Here is a 22,598-nt window from a genome sequence, read left to right on the forward strand (position 1 = left end):
GACACGCACAGCACCACGTTGACCCCCAGGCTACACAACTACATCCCCATCATCCCGCGTCCCAAATATCAGCACAGTTGCCCCCGCAACCAGTTGAAAGCTGTGTCTTGCTACCCTATTAATTTTTTCACAGCCTCCAACACTTTGGTCTACACACCTGGATCAATAATGGCGTCACTGTACAGTGTCCACCATGGCATTTCAAAATCCACCCTTAAATTTCCATCTAACCCACAGATTACCCATGCTAAACATTTATCACATTTCACTAACCTCACCAAAGAAGGATGCTTTGCCATACACATGCCAGCCGAGCATGGCCCATATGCTCGGCTCGTTACACATCTCCCGATTCACATCCCCATGGCTCTCTTCCCAACCCGAGAGTCCATAAATCATAACGGAGCATCTGTGGAAGGTCACTCACACCATCACGTTCCACAGATGCCCCAATGGTTGTCCGGCAGGCTATCTCCATCCCTGTCCATTCGGTTTGACCCGCGTCCATAGACCAACCACCATGCCAGGTCATCACATGCCAGTTGTCCCAGAGTCTCAGGGAGAGGGTGCCAGGCCGCATGCCCGGGTGGTCACCACATCAGTCCCAAGTTGGCCGTCCGCAGTGCCACCACCAAAGCGCGACCCACAACACCTCCCCCTCGTGGTCCTCAATATTTGCCATCCCAGGTTTGAGAAACCACCTCGGACCTCCCTGGAGGTCTTAACCCCCACCAGGGTCCGGTGACCCTGCCGGCCCGAGCCACCAGCTCGGACGGCGCCCCGATGGACAAGGGACGCCACACTCCACCAGACCCCCCGTGGGACCCAGGTCGTACCTCGACACCCAAGGCTGGACCCCACGTCCAAATCTCGCCATCACAGCCCCCCAGCTGGCCGGCATACCCAAATTTTGAAAGGGGCAACTTTGGCCCGAGGCCATCACCCATGACCTCGCCATGTCCAGATCCCGCAGCCCGGGGACCAATCCCCACCATGGCTGCTCCAAATCAATTTCCCATTGTAATTTTATTTTAAATTTTCTTTTACCAATTTTCATTCCCACTGCCAAACCGCAGCTGCAGGGAACAACCTCTACCACCGGTTGTTCTGCCCCTCCCTGCAGTTGATCCAAATTCCCTACAGGGACCAAATCTCCAGAAGCTCTATCTCCCGATCCTCCAAGATCCAAATCCAGCCCGGAGCCAACACACTCCCCCAACTGGTTGTCCAATTTTGGAGCCTCTGTTTCCAAATAGCAGTGTACAGTGAGCGTCCCCTCGGTCATTCCAACCACCTCCTCGGACCAACTCACCTCATCACCCAGGCTCCTTTGGGCCTGAACAAGCTCTACCTCCATGGGACTGTCACAGGTCTCCAGCCGCTGGATCAAATCATCCTCATTACATACCCGGTCCGGCTCTATCGCATGGACCCCCAAAAACTCTACCCCCTCTTGCTCCGCACCACCGCCCTGGTGCTGCACAATTCCAAATTCATCCCCCGGTTGGGGTGTTGTGACATCCACACGGTCCCGATAAACAACCAGGCCAGAATGTGGGAAACATTCCCCATTACAACTCTCACATTCCAAATTTCCTTCCCCGCTCACCTGTGGACACTCCACGTTTACCTGCAGGCATTCCCCATCTACCTGTACACATTCCCCATCCACCTGTGCAATTCCAAATTTTGCCATTTTGTTTGCCAGCCCATCAATTTTAATACTCAATCGATCACTCATTTCTCCCATATTTTTTTTAATGTTATTTTCCATCCCTTCCATTTTTCGAAGCAATTGACCCAACATCTGGTCGGTTGTCGGGGCCGTTCCTACTGCTCCCGACTCCCCGGTAGGGGAGGGGGATAAGTTGGTGCTCGGGACGGGGGAGGTTCCAAGGCTCACCTCGACATTTAATTCCCCTATTTCCGGCTCACTCCCGACGCTGACGGAGGCCTCGCTGCGTACTTCCATTTCGTCGACCTCCGACATCCGCTTTTCGGAAGGTCGTTCCCCGCGCGCGTATTTATTTTAATAATTCCTGAAACAATTTAAATTTGACGAAGACGCGATATCGCGCTCCGTTTGCCCAATTGATTATCAAATTTCTCCGCCTCAACTACAAAAATTTTGCGTTCGAACGTCGGGCGCAATGTACGCCCGACCGTGTCGATGTCGCCCCGCGGACAAAAAAATTTGTCCGACCGTGTCTATGTCTCGCCGCGGACAAAAAAAATTTGTCCGACGGGTTCAAATCCTACACTCCTGACACCACTTGTTACGCAACCGTGATTAACACCACAGTTACGGATGACCGATTTGCGAGACTTTAACTCCCGAGGCGAAAACTCAATGGCGGATTCAAGTTCAACACAAAGTTAAACGCGCGGAATGGCGCACGCAGCAAAGCTCCGCCCGCCGCCTTATCTACTAAAATCAAACACCCAGGAAAACTGCGTTCAGATATATACAGAAAATAATACAAGGATTTATTATTGAAAAGTAAAGACAGTGAAAAAGCCCGCGCCGGTAATCTATCTATAATTCCAGTAATCTCTGTCTGTCTGTCTGTACGTTTGTTTGTCTGTGACCGCTGTTTCTCGGCAACCACGGGTCCGATATACTTTTAACTTGCCAGGTATATTGCTGGGGACCCGAGGATGTGCCTTTTCAAGGTTTCATATTAATCGGACAATTACTTACCGAGCTATGTCCAAAAAACGATTCAACCAATCAGAGAGCAGCGAACGATCGCGTGTGCCGAACGTGGCGGGCACACTCTGCCTCGGATGGCACATTTGAGAGCGTATTCATTTATTTCACGTTTGCAAACTATGTTGGCGTTAAACTATGTTTTACAACTAATAAAAACGAATTTGCGATTCATTCGCTTTCCTGCGCGTTTGTGCACGCGATGGCGATTTCTTTACCAAACTCCGGAAGCCGTTCGCTTTGGACCAAACCATTGCATGTAAATAGAGGGGGGGGATTGTCACCACTCGCAAGCCGTTCGCTTTGGACCAAACCATTTCATGTAAATAGAGGGGGGGGGATATAATTTTAGATATAGATATAGTACGGGCATGCCCTAGTACTAATAAATCGAATAAGCCTAAATTGGGATCCCAGACACAACAGATATCAAACACGATACGAGGGAGGTGAATACGAAAATAACACGTCTTTTTAGTTTATGCACAGTGTATTCGCGGGTACGGCCTTATCTCGTCCTTGTCGTCCCCGATCGCACACCACGAGGTCCTTTCGCTCCATACTCTACGAGGCCCCGCTCCAAGCACCACGCGTCCGACGCGTGGCCAGCAGCTTCACACGAGGACGATCTCCACAAGGCCCGTGCACCAATGGTTCAACGGAGGGCTCGACTTGCAACGAACTGCTGCGAACTGCCGCGTGCTCTGTGGGCTTGGTGTGCTCGGTGTGTGAACGAACTCTCCACCAACTGCCTTCGGGGAGCTTTTCCACCAACTGCCTTCGGGGAGCTTTTCCACCAACTGTGTCTCTGCGTCGACTGTGTGCTCCAACCAACTCCTACGAACTCTCTGGTGTCTGCCTGCGTCTGCGTCTGCGTCTGCGTCTGCGTCTGCCCCGAACTCAACTCAACTCCTGAAATGGCGTCCGACCGTCGCATATATTGGTGGCCGATGACGTCACATTGGCGCACTCCTCAGCCAATCATAGCCTCCCAACTCGCCCAGGTCACGCCCTCTGCGGCATGCGACTCCTGACATCTCCCGTCCGTGACCCCGCGGTCCTGGTGTAACACGTGCCAGCGAGGTTGGTAGGCCTTTGAGGTGCGAACGGCGGCGGCCAACCGTGGCGGTGTTTTTGGCCTGGTTTCCTGTCTATTTATTACGAAGTCAATGTCAGGGAAAGGGAATTATTTAATGTTGCGCTAAGGACCTAACTAATGTTTATGTGGTTTGCAGTGCCATAATGGACAAAGGTTTGATTACCAGGTGAGACTCACAGGGGCGTTACCTTTAATCCCTCACTATTTAACACTCGGACCTCCAGGTAGATCCACAATCATACATCTTACCCCGACAAACGCCTAAACATCAAGAACTTATTACATGTAGAGTCCCTGTCACGACAGCCGAATACCTACCTATTCAGATCTACCTAGCTCTAGATATTGCTCTACCAAATTCATAACAATATATATATATATTTATATATATATATTGTTGCGGATATGGCATTTGGCCTCCATATCCGCTTGTAAATATTCCCCTATTTCCCCAATACTCCCCAACTATCCCCAATCCCCCATTCCCTAGTCCCATTGCCTGTAAATAACACTCTGTAGAACCGACCTACCCCTTTTTTCCCCCATTAAATGTCGTGCCCAGGTCCACCGCATCTCACGTAGACAACTTTCGGACATCTTGGTAGTTATTCTTAGTCTATGTCAGTTAAGGACTCGTTTCCATTAATTCTGACTCTTCGTTGCACCAGAATGTGATTATATGGCACCAGTAGTGAGTTTAGGACCTTCCCATACCTCCTCCCATCTTCTTCCCCAAACAACAACTACAACAACAACTACAACAACTACAACAACGGCGCGCGCGGGGAGTGTGCGTCCTCACTCCGGCTCGGTTAGCCGGCATTACCCATGTGCGCCGACGGGGTTACCACGAAGGGGCTGCCTGTCGGCCCCTCGTCAAGGGCGGAGCCGGTAACCCCCCGCACCCAATGAGAAGCAACGGGCCGATTCCATCTGGGGCGGAGCTAACGAGCCGAGGGCGTGTCACTCCCCGCCGGAGATACGCAGCGACTTACCGGATGTGAAGTCAGATGCGCCTCAGCCACGAACGAGAGAACCAGACGCCACCTCGAGCGCTGTGAGACCTCCCGCATCTCTGGACCGGACCGGGTCGATTCTGTCCCTGAGCCAAGGTGCACCTTGAGCCATCGAATACCCGCTTTCCTTGCCATCAATCCCCGTGTGAGTCAGTTTTGTCCTGTTTATCTGTCGTCTGTCGGGGCTAGTATAAGACCGTGTCTAAGTGCCTATCTTCCTATGCTGTCCCTCTCATCCCTGTAATCTAACCTTCCGCCATATTATAACCTCCTCCGGAGGTCTTGAGAACCGTATCCCTGGTGTCGTGTCATTTTAATCCCAGCCGTTGTGTCCTTTTCCTTCATTGATCTAGCGTAGCGCGACTCGGCCAAGGTTCGAGTAGAATCGGGTAAACGTGCAGACGCGGTCATACCAAACCGCTCGGTAAACCAACATCCACAACCGCGTCTGTAACAATTGGTGTCAGGAGTGTCGGATTCGAACCTGGGACTAAATTTATTAGGCCCAAATTTTGGAACACCAATTGTACCACTAGGGTAACAATTGGTGTTGGAAGGTAGAATTCGATCCGGAGCGCGTTTCCCGCGCTCGAAATTATAACGGCGAAATTTGATTTTGTTTTACGAAAATAAAAACCCGAATTTTGAAAGTCGCGCTATGGCGGATCAAGACAGCTGGGTTCCGGTAGAGGAGAGTGAGGCAGGGTCGGTCCAGGACCAAATTGAGGGACGCGAGGAGAGCGAAGCAGCGAGGGTAGCAGACGCACAAAATAGCGTCGTTGCGCCCGACGTTGCGGGTGCGCAAAATGGCGCCTCGCTGGTCGCGGCGCCCGCGACCGTAGCAGTGACGCTGGTGGATTCGAACCTTTTTTTCCTGCAAATGAGGGCCCTTATAGACCAAATTGGAGGTTTGAGAAACCAAATGGATGCTCAGAGTGAGCAATTGGGAGTAATGAGGGACGAAGCGAGGGGTACCGGTGAGGGGTTATACAATAATTTTGAGGGATTAGACAAGAAATTTGGGAAGTTAGACGACAAATTTGAGGGGTTAGACAACGGGATAAAAGAGGTGAGAAATGGGTTAATGGGGGTAGAAAACAGAATGGCCGCTCAAGAGAATCAAATGGAAGGGATGCAAAAGGGGTTAGAGGGGTTAGAAAACAGGATGGAAGGCAAATTGAGGGACATGAGGGACCAAGCGGAAAGGGAAGTTAAACAAATGGGGCAGCAGATAGAGGGGGTCAGAATGGGGGTAGAAACCAAACTGGATGCTCACAGGGAGGAAATGGAGCAGATGAGGGTGGCATCTGGGCAGGAGATGCAAGTGATGGGAGAAGAGATCAGGAGAGGAGTGAGTGAGGAGGTCGGAGGAGTGCGCGAGGAGGTGAGGCACTGTAAGGAGCGCTTGGAGAAGGAGGTGAGAAAGGGGACTGTAAAGTTACAAGGGGGCATAGAGGTCCTGACGCAGGAGGTGGAACAGCTGACGGAGGGACAAAAAGAAGTAACGGAGCAGGTTCAAAGGAACACTGCGGTATTGGGAGGGTTAAAAGCGACACAAAATGACCTAAAAAATGACTTGGTAGCGACGAAGAGGGAATGTCAGATGGTACGTGAGGGACTGACAACGAGGTTGGACGAGGTGATAGAGGTAATGGAGACGAAGGACCGGCAGGTGAGGACGCACATGGAAACGGTCAAGGTAGCCTTGGAGGACGAGCTTGAGGAGACGTACCCGGGAATAAAAGAGGTGAAGCAGAAATTAGAAGAAGTGGAAGAAGGGGTGAGCGAAATTAAGAAGCGACGGAGAGGGGATAAGAAAGAGATAAAAGAGGAGATAAAAGAATTGGTCCAAAGTCTGTGTTTGGATCGTGATGATGTGCTCATTAACCGGATGAGGGATTCGCAGGTGATGGAGGAGAAGCGAAGAGGAAGAGGACCCGGTGTAAGTGGTGACCAATATGGTCGTGCGTATGATGCGCCAGGTGATTTAAGAAGCTTGGGGGTCGAGATGGACCCGGGTGTTCGTGAGAGGCCGTTGGTGAAGTGTGCGACAGGTCTGGTGTGCGAAAAAGGAGGTGTGCGAGAAACTCCGACTCTGGGGTGTGTGAGGAAAAAGTGCGTGCCAAGGAGTGAGGGTGCTGGCGAGAATGAGTCGGTCGTAGCGCGTGTGCGAGGGAGCACATGGAAGCGCGGTGTGGTGAGTGTTACAGAGGGTGTGACGGGAGAGTGTGCGCAAGAGTGTGCGCGAGAAAGGTGTGTGACGGACAGGTGCATGAGGAAAGAGTGCGCTGTCAAGAGTAAGGGTGAGTACGCTGTCAAGAATGGAGGAGAGAGTAGTGAGAGTGACAAGGAGAGTGAGTTGGTTGTGACAGGTGAGCGAGGATGTACACCTGGGATGGCAGGATGCACACCTGGAATGGTAGAGCGTGAGTGGGAATGCACGCTGGAGTTGGTGGTGAGGCACGTGGTTGGGTGTGCGAATGAGAGCACACCTGTGATTGTCACAGAGGAGGTGACCGAGGAGGGGGCGCGAAGAGGTGTGTTGGTGAGGTGTGCGACCAACGAATGTGTGCCAAAGTGTTCGGTGGTCAGGTGTGTGACCAAGGCTGTGAGTGGAATGAGAGTACCTGGGTGTGTAAGGAAAGGTACGAGGAGCATGGAGACGGCTGGATGTGTGAGCAAGGAACGGGCTGCGGGGTGTAAGCGTCCAGGTGAAGCATCGACGGTAACAGGTTTAGAGGTTAGGTCGACTTTTAGCCGAATCGGGCCCTCGGTGCGTGCTGGGCCTCGCTTTGAACGGCCGCGTCCGTGCTCCACTAGGCGGAGCGGGCAGCCCGATAGAAAGGGTCGTCATGGCGACCACTTTTTGTTGAGGCAGTCCGGCAGGTCGAGATCGGGACATTGGATGGCTCCACGCCGAGATGGTGCGTGGGATCTCGGCCCGGGTAAGCCCCCGTCCCTGCACCGAGTGCCGGACGCATCCAGCCGCTGGCACAGAACAACCCGCATTCATGGCTTGGCTTTACGAAGCCGGGCTTTGGACAGGAATTGGCACACCGAGAGGCATTAGTGAGTAGACTGGGTGATGAGGTTAGTGTTTTGGACCCAAAATTAGAGAAAAACAAAATTTGATGATTGGCAAGGGATTGGCAGTAGTGATTGGCAGATGATGGGTAGTGATTGGCAAATTTTTGATTTATTGAAATTTTATGTGCAAAATTGGTAGTGGGAGATGCCCGATGTGGTGGGATGGCAACTCTGCCACCCTTCCCATGTGGGGCAAAGGAGCAATAGCTTATGGGGTGTATGGCAGTGAAAACTAGCCCGGGTGGGTTAGGTTATATTGTGTGTAGGGATCTAGCGAAGATGACATTAGGTAACGTTAAGGTTAGTTAGTGACTGATACCTGTAGTGGGGACGCAGGTAGTTTAGTGTGGATTATAATGACGAGGGAGCGCAATAGTTTAAAGGGACGACTGGGAAGCGCAAGTTTCAGAGGGGAGTAGTTAGATGAGATGATGCTGTGTGAGAATTGAACAGGTGTGATTGCACAGGGGTGCAACTGGACAGGTGTGTGAGTAGTGAGTGTTGTGGATCAGCGCGAATGCGCTTGGGGAGAGAAGGGTGCCGGTGGCACCAGGTGTGAGAGCACAGGTGTGCAAGTACAGGTGTGTGGAGAGAGTTGGAGTAAGTGGTACGGAGTGGTGTGCATGGTGCGAAGGTGTGGATGGGGGAAGAGTGGACTCCTTTCACGAGTACCCGGGGCGGGTAGTGTAAGTGTTAGGTAGAGGGTATAGGTAAATTGTGGTTGGATATTGGCATTTGTGGTGCGGTTGCAGAATGGTATTGTGAATGGGTGCATTAGTGTCGTGGAAATGGCTGGGCGTGTAGCCTGTTAGTGTGTGTAGTTGGTTGGGCACTCCACCACTGTGAGGATGTCGGCCAGGTGAGGCCGCAGGTGGGCTCTGGGAGCCGGTAGAGTTGTGGATGGGGCCCGAGGATCCGGAGGACGGACCCGGGTAGCCCAGTGCCAGAGAGGGCACCGAGTGGGGAGAGCGCCAGAGGGCCTTCCCCAGGTAGTTAGGTTAGGGTAAGGAGCAGGTAAGCTCGGAGGCAACTGCAGTGGTGGGGGTGTGCAGGTGGGTAGACCCGCTGGGAGAGGTACACGCCACAGCCCAGAAATTGTGCGAGGGCACCGGGAGATGAATCGGGGGAGTGAGACCCCAAATTGAAAAGCACCACAGTTTGCTCGATGGGAATTGGTTTTTAGAACCCATAGTGTAAGAGGGCCAATGGTTTGGCCGGAGAAAGACCCTGGGTAGTGTAAAGTTGTTAAAGTCATTTAGGAAACTAGGGCATGCCCGTACTATATCTATATCTAAAATTATATCCCCCCCTCTATTTACATGAAATGGTTTGGTCCATGAAATGTTTTGGTTCATTCGCAACGCCAAAGCGAACGGCGAACGCTTTACATGAAATGGTTTGGTTCATGAAATGTTTTGGTTCATGAAATGTTTTGGTCCATTCGCAACGCCAAAGCGAACGGCGAACGGCTTGCGAGTACAGTGACAATCCCCCCGGGGTTTTAATTAGTTTTAAAACGGAGCTTGGCAACCGCTGGCGTTCTTTAGCCGGCAGCTTCGCCCGCCCGAACGCCGTTACAGTACCTTCGACCGCGAGTTGCTCGGACTTCACTTGGCGGTCAGGCACTTCCGCCATCTGCTCGTGCGAGTACAGTGACAATCCCCCCCCCCCCCCTCTATTTACATGAAATGGTTTTTATTAGTTTTAAAACATAGTTTAACGCCAACATAGCGCCAACATAGTTTGCAAACGTGAAATAAATGAATACGCTCTCAAATGTGCCATCCGAGGCAGAGTGTGTTCGGCACACGCGATAGCTCGCTGCTCTCTGATTGGTTGAATCGTTTTTTGGACATAGCTCGGTAAGTAATTGTCCGATTAATATGAAACCTTGAAAAGGCACATCCTCGGGTCCCCAGCAATATACCTGGCAAGTTTAAAGTATATCGGACCCGTGGTTGTCGAGAAACAGCGGTCACAGACAAACAAACGTACAAACGTACAAACGTACAAACGTACAAACAAACACACAGAGATTACTGGAATTATAGATAGATAGTTAGGATTGATGAACCTGTCGCACCATACGCAGCCACTTACCTGTGGTGATGATGATGACTCCACACCTGTGTTTTCTTTGTTTTGTGTTGCAGGAAATGAGAATTGCTGTGTGGATTTGTGAGACGCATCACGACGTGGATGAGACATTGGGGTGATTCCATCTCTCCCTCCCTAGGAGGGACCGATGATGAATTGGTGATAGCAAATTATGATGTTGAGTTGGAGATGGCAAATTTTGATGAAAGGGAAATAGTTAGGATTGATGAACCTGTCGCACCATACGCAGCCACTTACCTGTGGTGATGATGATGACTCCACACCTGTGTTTTCTTTGTTTTGTGTTGCAGGAAATGAGAATTGCTGTGTGGATTTGTGAGACGCATCACGACGTGGATGAGACATTGGGGTGATTCCATCTCTCCCTCCCTAGGAGGGACCGATGATGAATTGGTGATAGCAAATTATGATGTTGAGTTGGAGATGGCAAATTTTGATGAAAGTTGAAAATGGCAAATTTGATTGGTTAGGAGGGAGAGAAGACGAATTTGGTTTATGGGAGGAACGGGGAAGACAGTAGGGACGTTTGTTAATTTGTAAAATAGATGTTTATGGGTAGTGTTGTGTTTTGTGGATACAGTAAGGGGTAAGGGAGGGGCAATGTAGGTTACCTGGTGGGGGGGGGGGGGGGCGTACGGTAGGAACGTACCTGTCTCACCTGGTTCCCATGTGCCGCCAATGTGCATCACCTTGTATTGCGTGCACTTTTGCGCCCTTACCACCTTACTCACTTGTCTTCTTCTTTTGTCTCCCACCTCCGAGGATCTGGCTTTGGGGCAGAGAGAGAGAGGAGAGAGAGGTGCTGGCTCTGCAGTTGTGGGCCTGTACTTTCGCTGCTTGCTGCCTGGATCGATACACCATATGGACCGCAATTTTTGTGGCCGCCCACCATGGACCGCAGTTCTTTTGCGGTCAAGCACCACCCGTGGATGGACCTCTGGGTCAACGTGGCACCTATGCCATACAGGTGAACCACTAGTTGGCCCCCTGACGGCCACAATTCAGAAATGGACGCGGTTGGCGCCTTTCTTTATTTTTAAAGAAGCCAGAAGGCCAAGTGCACTTCATGAAGGCAAGACCAGCGGCAGAACATCGGCCGGCTGCGACACCACCGGTGGTTATTGAACACTTTATTGGTGCACCGGATGGTGCTGACTGTATGTATGGGGTGGTGCTTTTGGTGCTTGGATGGGGTGCTCTGCACATTATTAAAGGCCGTAGGGCCACAGAGCACTCGTGGGTTGGTGTATCGATGCTGGCATGCGTGCTCTCTCCATGCATAACATCTGCATGTGTTCCTCCAAAAACAGGTCCTGGATCGTAGTGTAAATATCAGTGTAGTCTTGTATAAATGATGCTCCCTACCGGCTGTATGTTTAGTTTGAGGATTCTTTCCGCAATTCGGTTATCCTGTGGGCGTGTTTCTGTGAGGAGAAGGGTGCAACGTCGCAGGGGAACATATTTACTCATTTGTGAATATCTGTAAAACTGTCGCACTCGGGGTAGAGTTAATAGTAGAGGGAACTACATCTGAGTGCCACACTAAAATAGGTAAAAATTTATCGGGTCGGGCCGCCCCGAGGGTAGAGAAGGGTGCAATGTTGCGGATATGGCATTTGGCCTCCATATCCGCTTGTAAATATTCCCCTATTTCCCCAATACTCCCCAACTATCCCCAATCCCCCATTCCCTAGTCCCATTGCCTGTAAATAACACTCTGTAGAACCGACCTTCCCCTTTTTTCCCCCATTAAATGTCGTGCCCAGGTCCACCGCATCTCACGTAGACAACTTTCGGACATCTTGCTAGTTATTCTTAGTCTATGTCAGTTAAGGACTCGTTTCCATTAATTCTGACTCTTCGTTGCACCAGAATGTGATTATATGGCACCAGTAGTGAGTTTAGGACCTTCCCATACCTCCTCCCATCTTCTTCCCCAAACAACAACTACAACAACAACTACAACAACTACAACAACGGCGCGCGCGGGGAGTGTGCGTCCTCACTCCGGCTCGGTTAGCCGCCATTACCCATGTGCGCCGACGGGGTTACCACGAAGGGGCTGCCTGTCGGCCCCTCGTCAAGGGCGGAGCCGGTAACCCCCCGCACCCAATGAGAAGCAACGGGCCGATTCCATCTGGGGCGGAGCTAACGAGCCGAGGGCGTGTCACTCCCCGCCGGAGATACGCAGCGACTTACCGGATGTGAAGTCAGATGCGCCTCAGCCACGAACGAGAGAACCAGACGCCACCTCGAGCGCTGTGAGACCTCCCGCATCTCTGGACCGGACCGGGTCGATTCTGTCCCTGAGCCAAGGTGCACCTTGAGCCATCGAATACCCGCTTTCCTTGCCATCAATCCCCGTGTGAGTCAGTTTTGTCCTGTTTATCTGTCGTCTGTCGGGGCTAGTATAAGACCGTGTCTAAGTGCCTATCTTCCTATGCTGTCCCTCTCATCCCTGTAATCTAACCTTCCGCCATATTATAACCTCCTCCGGAGGTCTTGAGAACCGTATCCCTGGTGTCGTGTCATTTTAATCCCAGCCGTTGTGTCCTTTTCCTTCATTGATCTAGCGTAGCGCGACTCGGCCAAGGTTCGAGTAGAATCGGGTAAACGTGCAGACGCGGTCATACCAAACCGCTCGGTAAACCAACATCCACAACCGCGTCTGTAACAATATTTATATATATATATATATATATATATATATATATATATATATATATATATATATATATATATATATATATATATACACAGGGGGCTGCAAAAGTAGGTATACAGTAAGGATTATACCAGTATTACCAGTATTATAATAGTGGTGCTCGGATTCATTTAATACTAGAATTCATTTAATTCATTAAAATCATTAATACCATTTTAAATATTTTTTTTTTCGTAATTTTTTCTATAATACATCTATTATTTGCAGGTGAAGTGGAAATTTAACGATGGCTGGTAATTCAACGGACGAGGAGCGCAAATGGATTTTGAAACAGTACTGGAAGACAGAGAATAGTGAACGTGTGCGAGAGCAATGGCGAGAAACATTTGCATCGCCTCCACCAACGAGGCTCACGATTTACCGGATACGTGACAAATTTTAGAGGACGGGGTCTACCCACAACTCGCCGAAGAGTGGTCGACCAGTCACCGTGACAACGCCAGAGAATGCAATGCAAGTCGCCCTGGCATTTACCCAGAGCCCTCAGAAATAAAAAAACAGGGCGTCATCTGAATTGGGTATTGAACGCAGATCGTTGGGTCGTTTGATGCACCGTGCAGGACTGAAAATGTACGTGCCACGATTGATACATGGTTTATTAGAGGATGACTCGGATCGGCGTTTACAATTTTGCGAAGCCATCCTGAACGAGGAACGAGAGGGTGACAGCATTCTGCGCAAAATCGTGTGGTCCGATGAAGCAAACTTTAAGCTATCGGGTGCCGTTAATCGGCACAATTGTGTGTACTACGCAACTGAAAACCCTAAAGTCATGATTGAGCAACAGCTCAATCAACCTGGGGTGACAGTGTGGGCTGGCCTGTCCTGCAAAGGTGTCGTTGGACCTATCATTCTGCACAGGACTGTCGATCAACACGTGTATCTGAACATGCTGACGGATACAATCATACCACAGGTACGTGAACAACAGCAGCAGGACGACTTCTACTTTCAGCAGGATGGGGCGCCACCGCACTTCGCACTCACTGTGCGTGCACTACTTGACAAAGAATTTCCCAACAGGTGGATTGGACGTTGGGGAGCCGTTGACTGGCCACCACGTTCGTCGGATCTCACCCCTATGGACTTCTTTTTCTGGGGATGTGTAAAAGACAGGGTTTTCGCACGCAAGCCACGTTCTGTTGATGCCATGATTCAGTTCATATGGGAGGCTTGCCAGGAAATTGATGCTGATAAAGACCTTTGTGCCAGAGTGTGCATGGGTGTCCACACTCGACTAGTGGAGTGTGTGAATGCCGGGGCAAACAGTTTGAACATTTGAGGGATTAATATGTTTATTATTGATATGTTTATTATTGATATGTTATTATTGATATGCTTGTATAATCAATAAAATACGTTTTGTGCGCACGTTTTGTTTTTCATTACTGTATACCTACTTTTGCAGCCCCCTGTATATATACACATATATACACACATATATATATATATACACATACATACACATACATACACATATATACACACACACACATATATACACATACATACACATATATACACACACACACATATATATATATATGGGAAGACGTATTAACCCCTTCCCCATCCCTAGTCCCTGAATTTGTTCAAACATCCTGCGATACAATCACGTTTCGCTAGCATTGGGTGCCAGGTCGGGCAGCTTGCCACGTTTGCCGAGTCAATCGACTGAAAAGTAAGCAGTTCCGACTAGGAGTTTGTGAACTTTCGAACCCCTCGATGGCTCCATCCAGTTTATAATTACATCCACCCGAGATCTAACCGTAACCCAGGCTTCTCGATACCAAACGAGGTTGTCGCGTCGATCGTTTGCGATTTTAATCGATTGAAGTCAATACGAAGTTTGCCGAGACTTTTGCCCTTTCGTGCAACACGTACACAGCCCACGGGGAAAGGAAACGAATTTATTCCAAATCACCAGCATTGTGTTCACATGTCAGCAGTTTAGCCTGGGATTTCGTTTCGGTCTTTTGGGATTCCTCTGTCTTATTTCATTACTTTTTTTCCAGGACGTCTTATACCCGCAAGGATCCGTGTCCACCCACCTCCTGTATCTCCGTGCCTTTCAACATTCCTCATCCCTCTGCCAGGCTTTCAACACCCACTTTCACATTCCCACTCCCACTCCCAATCCCACTCTCATTCCCATTGCCACTCACTCCATCTGGCCTTCGTTCCGTCCGAGTACTGGAGGCACACGGTCCCGGCAGCAGTTGCAATCGCACGTTCTCGGAACCAAAACATTACTGGATCCGGAAGGCTGGAGACCAGTTGAGCGGAGAAAACAAAGTCATGGCGCTCACACGTGCTCTGAAAGAGAACCATTTCGGGATTACACGGCCATTACTCAATTTCACGATGATTCAACGTGCACTCGCCTGGGTGTTCGGTGAACCCGAGGCTCGGACCTATCAGTTACCGGAGCGCAAGGTTATAGCTCAGCGGGATGGATCGTGGGAATGATGGGACATCATGAGGACGAGTTAACGGGGGAATCCGGGTGTCAGAGGATGTGGGATTAGGGGGAGAGGGGGACGGAGGGGGGCTCTTTCCGGAATGAAGGTTGAAATACAGGATGATGGTTTTGAACGACCACGAGGAGGCGCTAGATGAACGAAGAGCTCGAGCTCGAACGAAGAGCCGTACTCCCTTATCTCGTCATCTCTAGCGTACAATATTCCATCGCTGAGCTCTATAATATGGAGGAACTAGAACGCCACTCAGTAGAGCGCATACTCCCGCCGTGGGTCAAGTTGGAATAATACGTTTTGTTTAACATCCCCTCTCCCCAAAACAATAAATGAAAAAGAAAGTAAGCCCTAACTGTCAGATAATTTATTTTGATATATCTCGGAATTAAAGGAGAAAAACATCATTTAAGAATAAGAATAAAAGCTTTAATACAGTAAAAAAGGAAAAAATCTTTCCCAAAAAAATTCCTGGATCCGGAATAATATCCTGAGCTTCACCAAAAACTAATCAATTCTTCCTTATCTCAAGGGCAATCATCCCACCAACTTTCATCCAAATCCGTTCAGAACTTTTCCAGATATCTTGTTCACAAACACACGAACATACGAACACACATACGCACACACACACGGACGGACACGATCGAATGCATTACCCCCTGGCGGGAGTAACTAGATGGTGTTCATTGAATACTTACCCTGCGCAGTAAACTTGTTACGAGCCAACTCTTCTGTTTTTGAACATTTTTTTTCTTTGATCCAATATGGCTGCCAGACCAAGTGAGCGATGACATCATAAATTTATATTCTCTAAATAATTGTTGCATAGATCCCGCTCAATACATTTCAAACTGATCAGACAAAGCATTGTCCCTGTCGAATTATGACGTCATAATTATGGCAACAATGACGTCATCGTTAACAGCACCTATTCCCCATATGGAGTTCCTTACAATGAGCCATGTTTACATTTTTTCCATGCAGCGGTTTTGGAGATATAGAGGTGCAACATTTTTCGGTTTTTCCAAGCTCGCACCTGTAACACATGACCTATGACGTCATGATTATCATTAGAATATTCTACAGGAGGAGGCGCTCCTATTGTGAAAAGTTTGTGTCCATCAGACCAACAGTTGCTGAGAAAAAAAATTCACAATTATCGGATAGGTGTTGTACTTGTCGAATTATAACGTCATAACGAAGGCACCGATGACATCATCATTAACATATCTTATTCCCCCAGGGGAGTACTTGACAATGAGCCATGTTTCAATTTTTTCCATGGAGCGGTTTCGGAGATATAGAGGTGTAACGTTTTTCCAAGATGGCGTCCATACCACGTGACCTATGACATCATAACTATGAATAAATAAATTGTACAGGCGGAGGCGCTTCTATGGTAAAATTTCGTGTCAATCGGCGAACGGTTGCCGAGAAAATGAATTTTTAAAATGCAGACACGCACGGCACACGTTCACACATGAATGTTTAACCCCGCTTTTCGCTTCGCGAGCGCAGGGTAACTTCCGGCCGATGAGAGTTCGTTTCCTGATGAGGCCACGCGGCCGCCATATTGGCACTCCCTACCGACCCAAAGATCCATAGCAAACAACGTAGACAAACCATTACAGAGTAGCAGGTTTTCAAATAAACAGATGTTTTTATGCCTCCGCCGACGAATTCATCAGAGAAATTATATTTTCAGGTTGTCCGTCCGTCCGTCCGTTTTTCCGTGATAGGTTTTCGTTACCGCGATAACTTGAGAACGGCTGAAGAGATCCAATTCAAACTTGGTACAATTATGTATAACTAGGGCATGCCCGTACTATATCTATATCTAAAATTATATCCCCCCCTCTATTTACATGAAATGGTTTGGTCCATGAAATGTTTTGGTCCATTCGCAACGCCAAAGCGAACGGCGAACGCTTTACATGAAATGGTTTGGTCCATGAAATGTTTTGGTCCATTCGCAACGCCAAAGCGAACGGCGAACGGCTTGCGAGTACAGTGACAATCCCCCCGGGGTTTTAATTAGTTTTAAAACGGAGCTTGGCAACCGCTGGCGTTCTTTAGCCGGCAGTTTCGCCCGCCCGAACGCCGTTACAGTACCTTCGACCGCGAGTTGCTCGGACTTCACTTGGCGGTCAGGCACTTCCGCCATCTGCTCGTGCGAGTACAGTGACAATCCCCCCCCCCCCCCCCTCTATTTACATGAAATGGTTTTTATTAGTTTTAAAACATAGTTTAACGCCAACATAGCGCCAACATAGTTTGCAAACGTGAAATAAATGAATACGCTCTCAAATGTGCCATCCGAGGCAGAGTGTGTTCGGCACACGCGATAGCTCGCTGCTCTCTGATTGGTTGAATCGTTTTTTGGACATAGCTCGGTAAGTAATTGTCCGATTAATATGAAACCTTGAAAAGGCACATCCTCGGGTCCCCAGCAATATACCTGGCAAGTTTAAAGTATATCGGACCCGTGGTTGTCGAGAAACAGCGGTCACAGACAAACAAACGTACAAACGTACAAACAAACACACAGAGATTACTGGAATTATAGATAGATGAGGTAAAGATTAACTGATTAGATTATGGGGTCAAGAGGTCACAGGTCACAGGTCACGTTAAGTAAAAATCCTGTTACCGTGACAACTTATGAACCAGTGTTGGGTTTTTGACCATAGTTGGTACAAGTGTGTATTATGATGCAAAGATGAACTTATCTGATTTTGGGGTGAGGAGGTCAAAGGTCAGAGTCTGTAATCGGTTTATAACTTGAGAACGGCTGGAGGGATCCAAGTCGAACTTGGTACAATTATGTACAATGATGCAAAGATTAACTGATTAAATTTTGGGGTCAAGAGGTCAAAGGTTAAATGCCAGACGTCCCCGTTAGGTGTCAGACACTTTCAGACCTTTCCACGGACACTTGCTCTCATTTGCAAATGAAAGCAATGGAACATACTTACAAATTACGAGTACGTCACTCCGATGACGTCATTACAGGGATTCCGACTTCTGGTTGGTCCGATTGACGGGAAGCTGTGCCGCCTTTAATTTGTCAAATAATGTTCGGAGTAACTGAAAAAAATGGGATAAACAGCATGCGGGGAGATATGAAACGGGACACGAGACATTTGGGCAAAAAACAGGACAATTCAGTATACACATCCGGGACACCATCGGTGTGCAACATTTAGCAAGCAGCTTGTAGGGCGCTCGCCAGGTGGCTTAAGCACTCAAGCAAGCACTCCATCAAAATGGTTGATATGGAACGGCGGGCTTGGCAAGCTGATTCGTAATGGAACACACCTGTCATTACCCTTCCCTTACCCATTTCTGACGTCACGACTGATTATTACTTCATCAACAGCCCACGTGCTATCATTTACCGCTAATTTCTGTTTGAGGCGACACCGTAAGAAAATGATCACAAAACGAGTTGGTCCATCGATTAAATGACCAGCCAAAGGTGATTTCGTTTTACTAAGTGATTCTCCAGTGACCTCAGCTCAATTGATGAGTACACCGCCGATGTTTCGCCGCAGCTTTCACTGCAATGTTCTTACCATATGAGAGACCAGGTACGTCCATATGCTATGCGCAGGGCCGGCGCCAGACTATTTTGCGCCCTAGGCAAGGCCAGCTACTTGCATCTCCTCCCCCGCCCCCCTAATTTTTTTTTTGCCAACTTCGATTATTAAAAAGATGTTTTGTAGAAAAAAAATAAAAAGCAGAAAACTTGAAACTGCTAAATTTATTTTAAATTGCAAGAATAAGTACCGTGAGATGCCAACAGCACCAATATTAAAGGCGCAATATCCATTAATATGGCAGTGGCCCTGTTACCCCACGCTTTGGGGCAAATGGGCTTTCACTTTAAAAAAATATGACACTACATGTGGTTTGCAATGCAAAATAAAGAAAGTCGTCCCTTTATGAGTGTGTGAATGGAAATTACAGATAAACAAAACAGTTTTTGGTTTGAGCAATAAGTTTTAGATATGCAAAATCAAAATTTTAAATAATCAATCTTTGATTTTATCTTTCGCAATAGTCAGGTTCACTATGTTTTTTCGTTCAAAATTTTGGTAGATTAGCAAAACTATACATTTCTGGAATATTCAGAGCATGAGGAATCCAAAAATTAATGTTTACATTTGCGTAGACACCTTTGCGAAAATGACACTCAGGACAGTGATGAAGATCTGTAAAAGCATATTCCTGAACGGTGTAGACCTCGTAGATCCTGTGTATAGGACTTATAGTTCAATCTGATACTACCTATAACTCCCTATAACAACCTATAACTTCAAAGGACTTGCAATAACATGTATTATGTAATACAGTTATATCACAAATATAAAGACAATGGTTTTCAATTACCTTTGTTTGTTGCTTTTCTATAATCCTGAGCACTATCTTGAGGCCTTTATTGGATTCCTTGACCCAGAAAACATAGGATTAGCATATTTAATTAAGTCTCTAGGTTGACTAGAAGCCGAGATCGCGCAAAAGATGTATTTTATGGCGGCCATTTTGAAAATCCAAAATGGCGGCCATGCAGGTGTCTGTGCAAATGCCAACATTGATTTTCAGATTCTCCATGCTCTGATGATTCCAAAAATGTACAGGTTTGCTAATCCCAAAATTTTGAAAGAAATTATATTTGTTGACATAACGAACCTGACTATCTTCATCACTGTCCTGAGTGTCATTTTCGCAAAGGTGTCTACGCAAATGTAAACATTAATTTTTGGATTCCTCATGCTCTGAATATTACAAAAATGTATCGTTTTGCTAATCTACCAAAATTTTGAACGAAATTATATTTGTTAACAAAGTGAACCTGACTACAAATACAAAATAAAATATTTTGGCACACAAATCATTTTGAACTAAAGGGCACTCGGTATAATGCATACCTCAGCCATTGGCAACACAACATTCAAACCTTTTACTTCACACACCTTTAAGTATATATACCATTTAAGGATACTTGGCGTAACCAACCCGTCATGTCACCACAATATTTCGCTTACAGTCAGACAGAGAAACAAACAAAAAAACAGACAAACAGAGTTAAAAACGTCTCATAAAAGTTTCAATTTCAGACACATCAACATCTCACTTTGTGTGCCTTTTCCTTTGCAAATTTTGTCACAATTCAACCAGACTAAGTGCTGATGCCTGGGCATGTTCAATTGATATAGTTGCCAAGCCAACTAGGCTCTTTTCTAACATTGTGGAGCGTATGTAAGTTTTTATAACTTTGAGCTTTGAGAAACTACGTTCACCGCTTGCCACTGATACTGGAAGTGTGAGAAGGATCCTCAAAGCAACGGAAACATGAGGCACATTGTCCAGGAGTTTTTGTTGTAGCATGAAGAGAAGTACTTCTTGTGGCAGCATAGACTTTGGAAGTCTTCGAGCTATTGCTACAAGTTCAGTAATGCGCCCCTCTGGTGTCTGCGCCCGAGGCGGCTGCCTAGTTGGCCTAATGGTAGCGGCGGCCCTGGCTATGCGCATTGTGGAGGATTCAGGTGTTTAGCTCATGTTGCTTTGTAAGCCTCGGTCTGGCCATCGGAGTGCTCGGCCTGAATACGGAATTACGACTGGAATAGCGCTTTAGTGATGACGTCCGTTTTGAACGCCGTTTTCTGGATGCGGTGCGGCGTTCAGAACCTCGGACAGCTCCTGGTTCCTCAACCGTGCGAAACCACAGATTGTTTAGGTTACGCTCGCTACACGGTCAAGCTGTGCCGTGATGGAGAACTGAGCGCTGTGCAGAGCCGGAATATGCGCCTGTGCCCTGGCTTGTCCGTTTACGTTGACGTCATCACGCAATGCCACACCGTGTCCACTGCTGAGTTAATGGCACCGACGTGATGACGCGCCGTTACGTCACTGAAGAACGTGTTTAGGGGTTCAAGTTGAACTTCTCCAAAGAGCGCTCAGTAGGTGCCATCACAAACGGTGGCGACAGAGTGCAGCTCACAGAGTCACAGGTGAATACAGAGTTTGATACCAAGCCGTGTGGCTTACCGGTGGAAGCGGAGCTCGATACCAAACTGTGCAGCTTACAGGTGGAGATGGAGCTTGATACCAAGCCGTGTAGCTCACAGGTGGAGACGGAGCTCGATACCAAACCGTGCAGCTTACAGGTGGAGACGGAGCTCGATACCAAGCCGTGTGGCTCACAGGTGGAGACGGAGCTCGATACCAAGCCGTGTAGCTCACAGGTGGAGACGGAGCTCGATACCAAACTGTGCAGCTTACAGGTGGAGACGGAGCTCGATACCAAGCCGTGTGGCTTACCGGTGGAAGCGGAGCTCGATACCAAACTGTGCAGCTTACAGGTGGAGATGGAGCTTGATACCAAGCCGTGTAGCTCACAGGTGGAGACGGAGCTCGATACCAAACCGTGCAGCTTACAGGTGGAGACGGAGCTCGATACCAAGCCGTGTGGCTCACAGGTGGAGACGGAGCTCGATACCAAGCCGTGTAGCTCACAGGTGGAGACGGAGCTCGATACCAAACTGTGCAGCTTACAGGTGGAGACGGAGCTAGATACCAAGCCGTGTGGCTTACCGGTGGAAGCGGAGCTCGATACCAAACTGTGCAGCTTACAGGTGGAGATGGAGCTTGATACCAAGCCGTGTAGCTCACAGGTGGAGACGGAGCTCGATACCAAACCGTGCAGCTTACAGGTGGAGACGGAGCTCGATACCAAGCCGTGTGGCTCACAGGTGGAGACGAAGCTCGATACCAAGCCGTGTAGCTCACAGGTGGAGACGGAGCTCGATACCAAACTGTGCAGCTTACAGGTGGAGACGGAGCTCGATACCAAGCCGTGTGGCTCACAGGTGGAGACGGAGCTCGATACCAAGCCGTGTGGCTTACAGGTGGAGACGGAGCTCGATACCAAGCCGTGTGGCTTACAGGTGGAGACGGAGCTCGATACCAAACGGTGCGGCTTACAGGTGGATACGAAGCTCGATGCCAAGCTGTGAGGTGCTGCCAATAAGACTCGCACAGCCTACTAATATCAGGACAACCGGACAAGGACAAGAGACACATAGGTCGTTCCTTTGTGTGCTCTTCCTCAAAAAAAAATAAAAAAATTGGAGTATGAGATGGTCTAAAGTCTAAACCTGGAGTAGATCTATGTACTTACCTTTGAGCGGTCGAGTTGAGGTTCGATTCCCAACGTGACAATACACCGTTATGTGATTGGTGCGCCCATTGCATCACAAAGTGTGTCGTCCCTCGAATGGATGTTCAGCTGGATGTCCTTACTGCTAGGATTGGATTTTGGTGGTTAAAGACCTCAATCTTTCGAGTCACCCTGAATAAATGA

At 48.4% G+C, this 22,598-nt stretch overlaps 1 protein-coding gene across 1 annotated transcript in view; it reads left to right on the forward strand.

Annotated features, from left to right (window-relative positions):
* Window positions 1-14,125, forward strand: part of LOC137438908 (nicotinamide/nicotinic acid mononucleotide adenylyltransferase 2) — a 141,319-nt gene extending 127,194 nt beyond the window's left edge. The window contains exon 11 of the mRNA XM_078767401.1: window positions 12,963-14,125. Within this exon, the coding sequence (XP_078623527.1) occupies window positions 12,963-12,966 (4 nt within the window). The 3' untranslated portion in view covers window positions 12,967-14,125. The remainder of the gene's footprint in view (window positions 1-12,962) is intronic.
* Window positions 14,126-22,598: the final 8,473 nt, after the last annotated feature.

The sequence above is a fragment of the Myxine glutinosa genome, chromosome 13 (genome assembly GCF_964187855.1).
Source record: "Myxine glutinosa chromosome 13, kmMyxGlut1.1, whole genome shotgun sequence".
In the NCBI taxonomy this organism is placed as follows: domain Eukaryota; kingdom Metazoa; phylum Chordata; class Myxini; order Myxiniformes; family Myxinidae; genus Myxine; species Myxine glutinosa.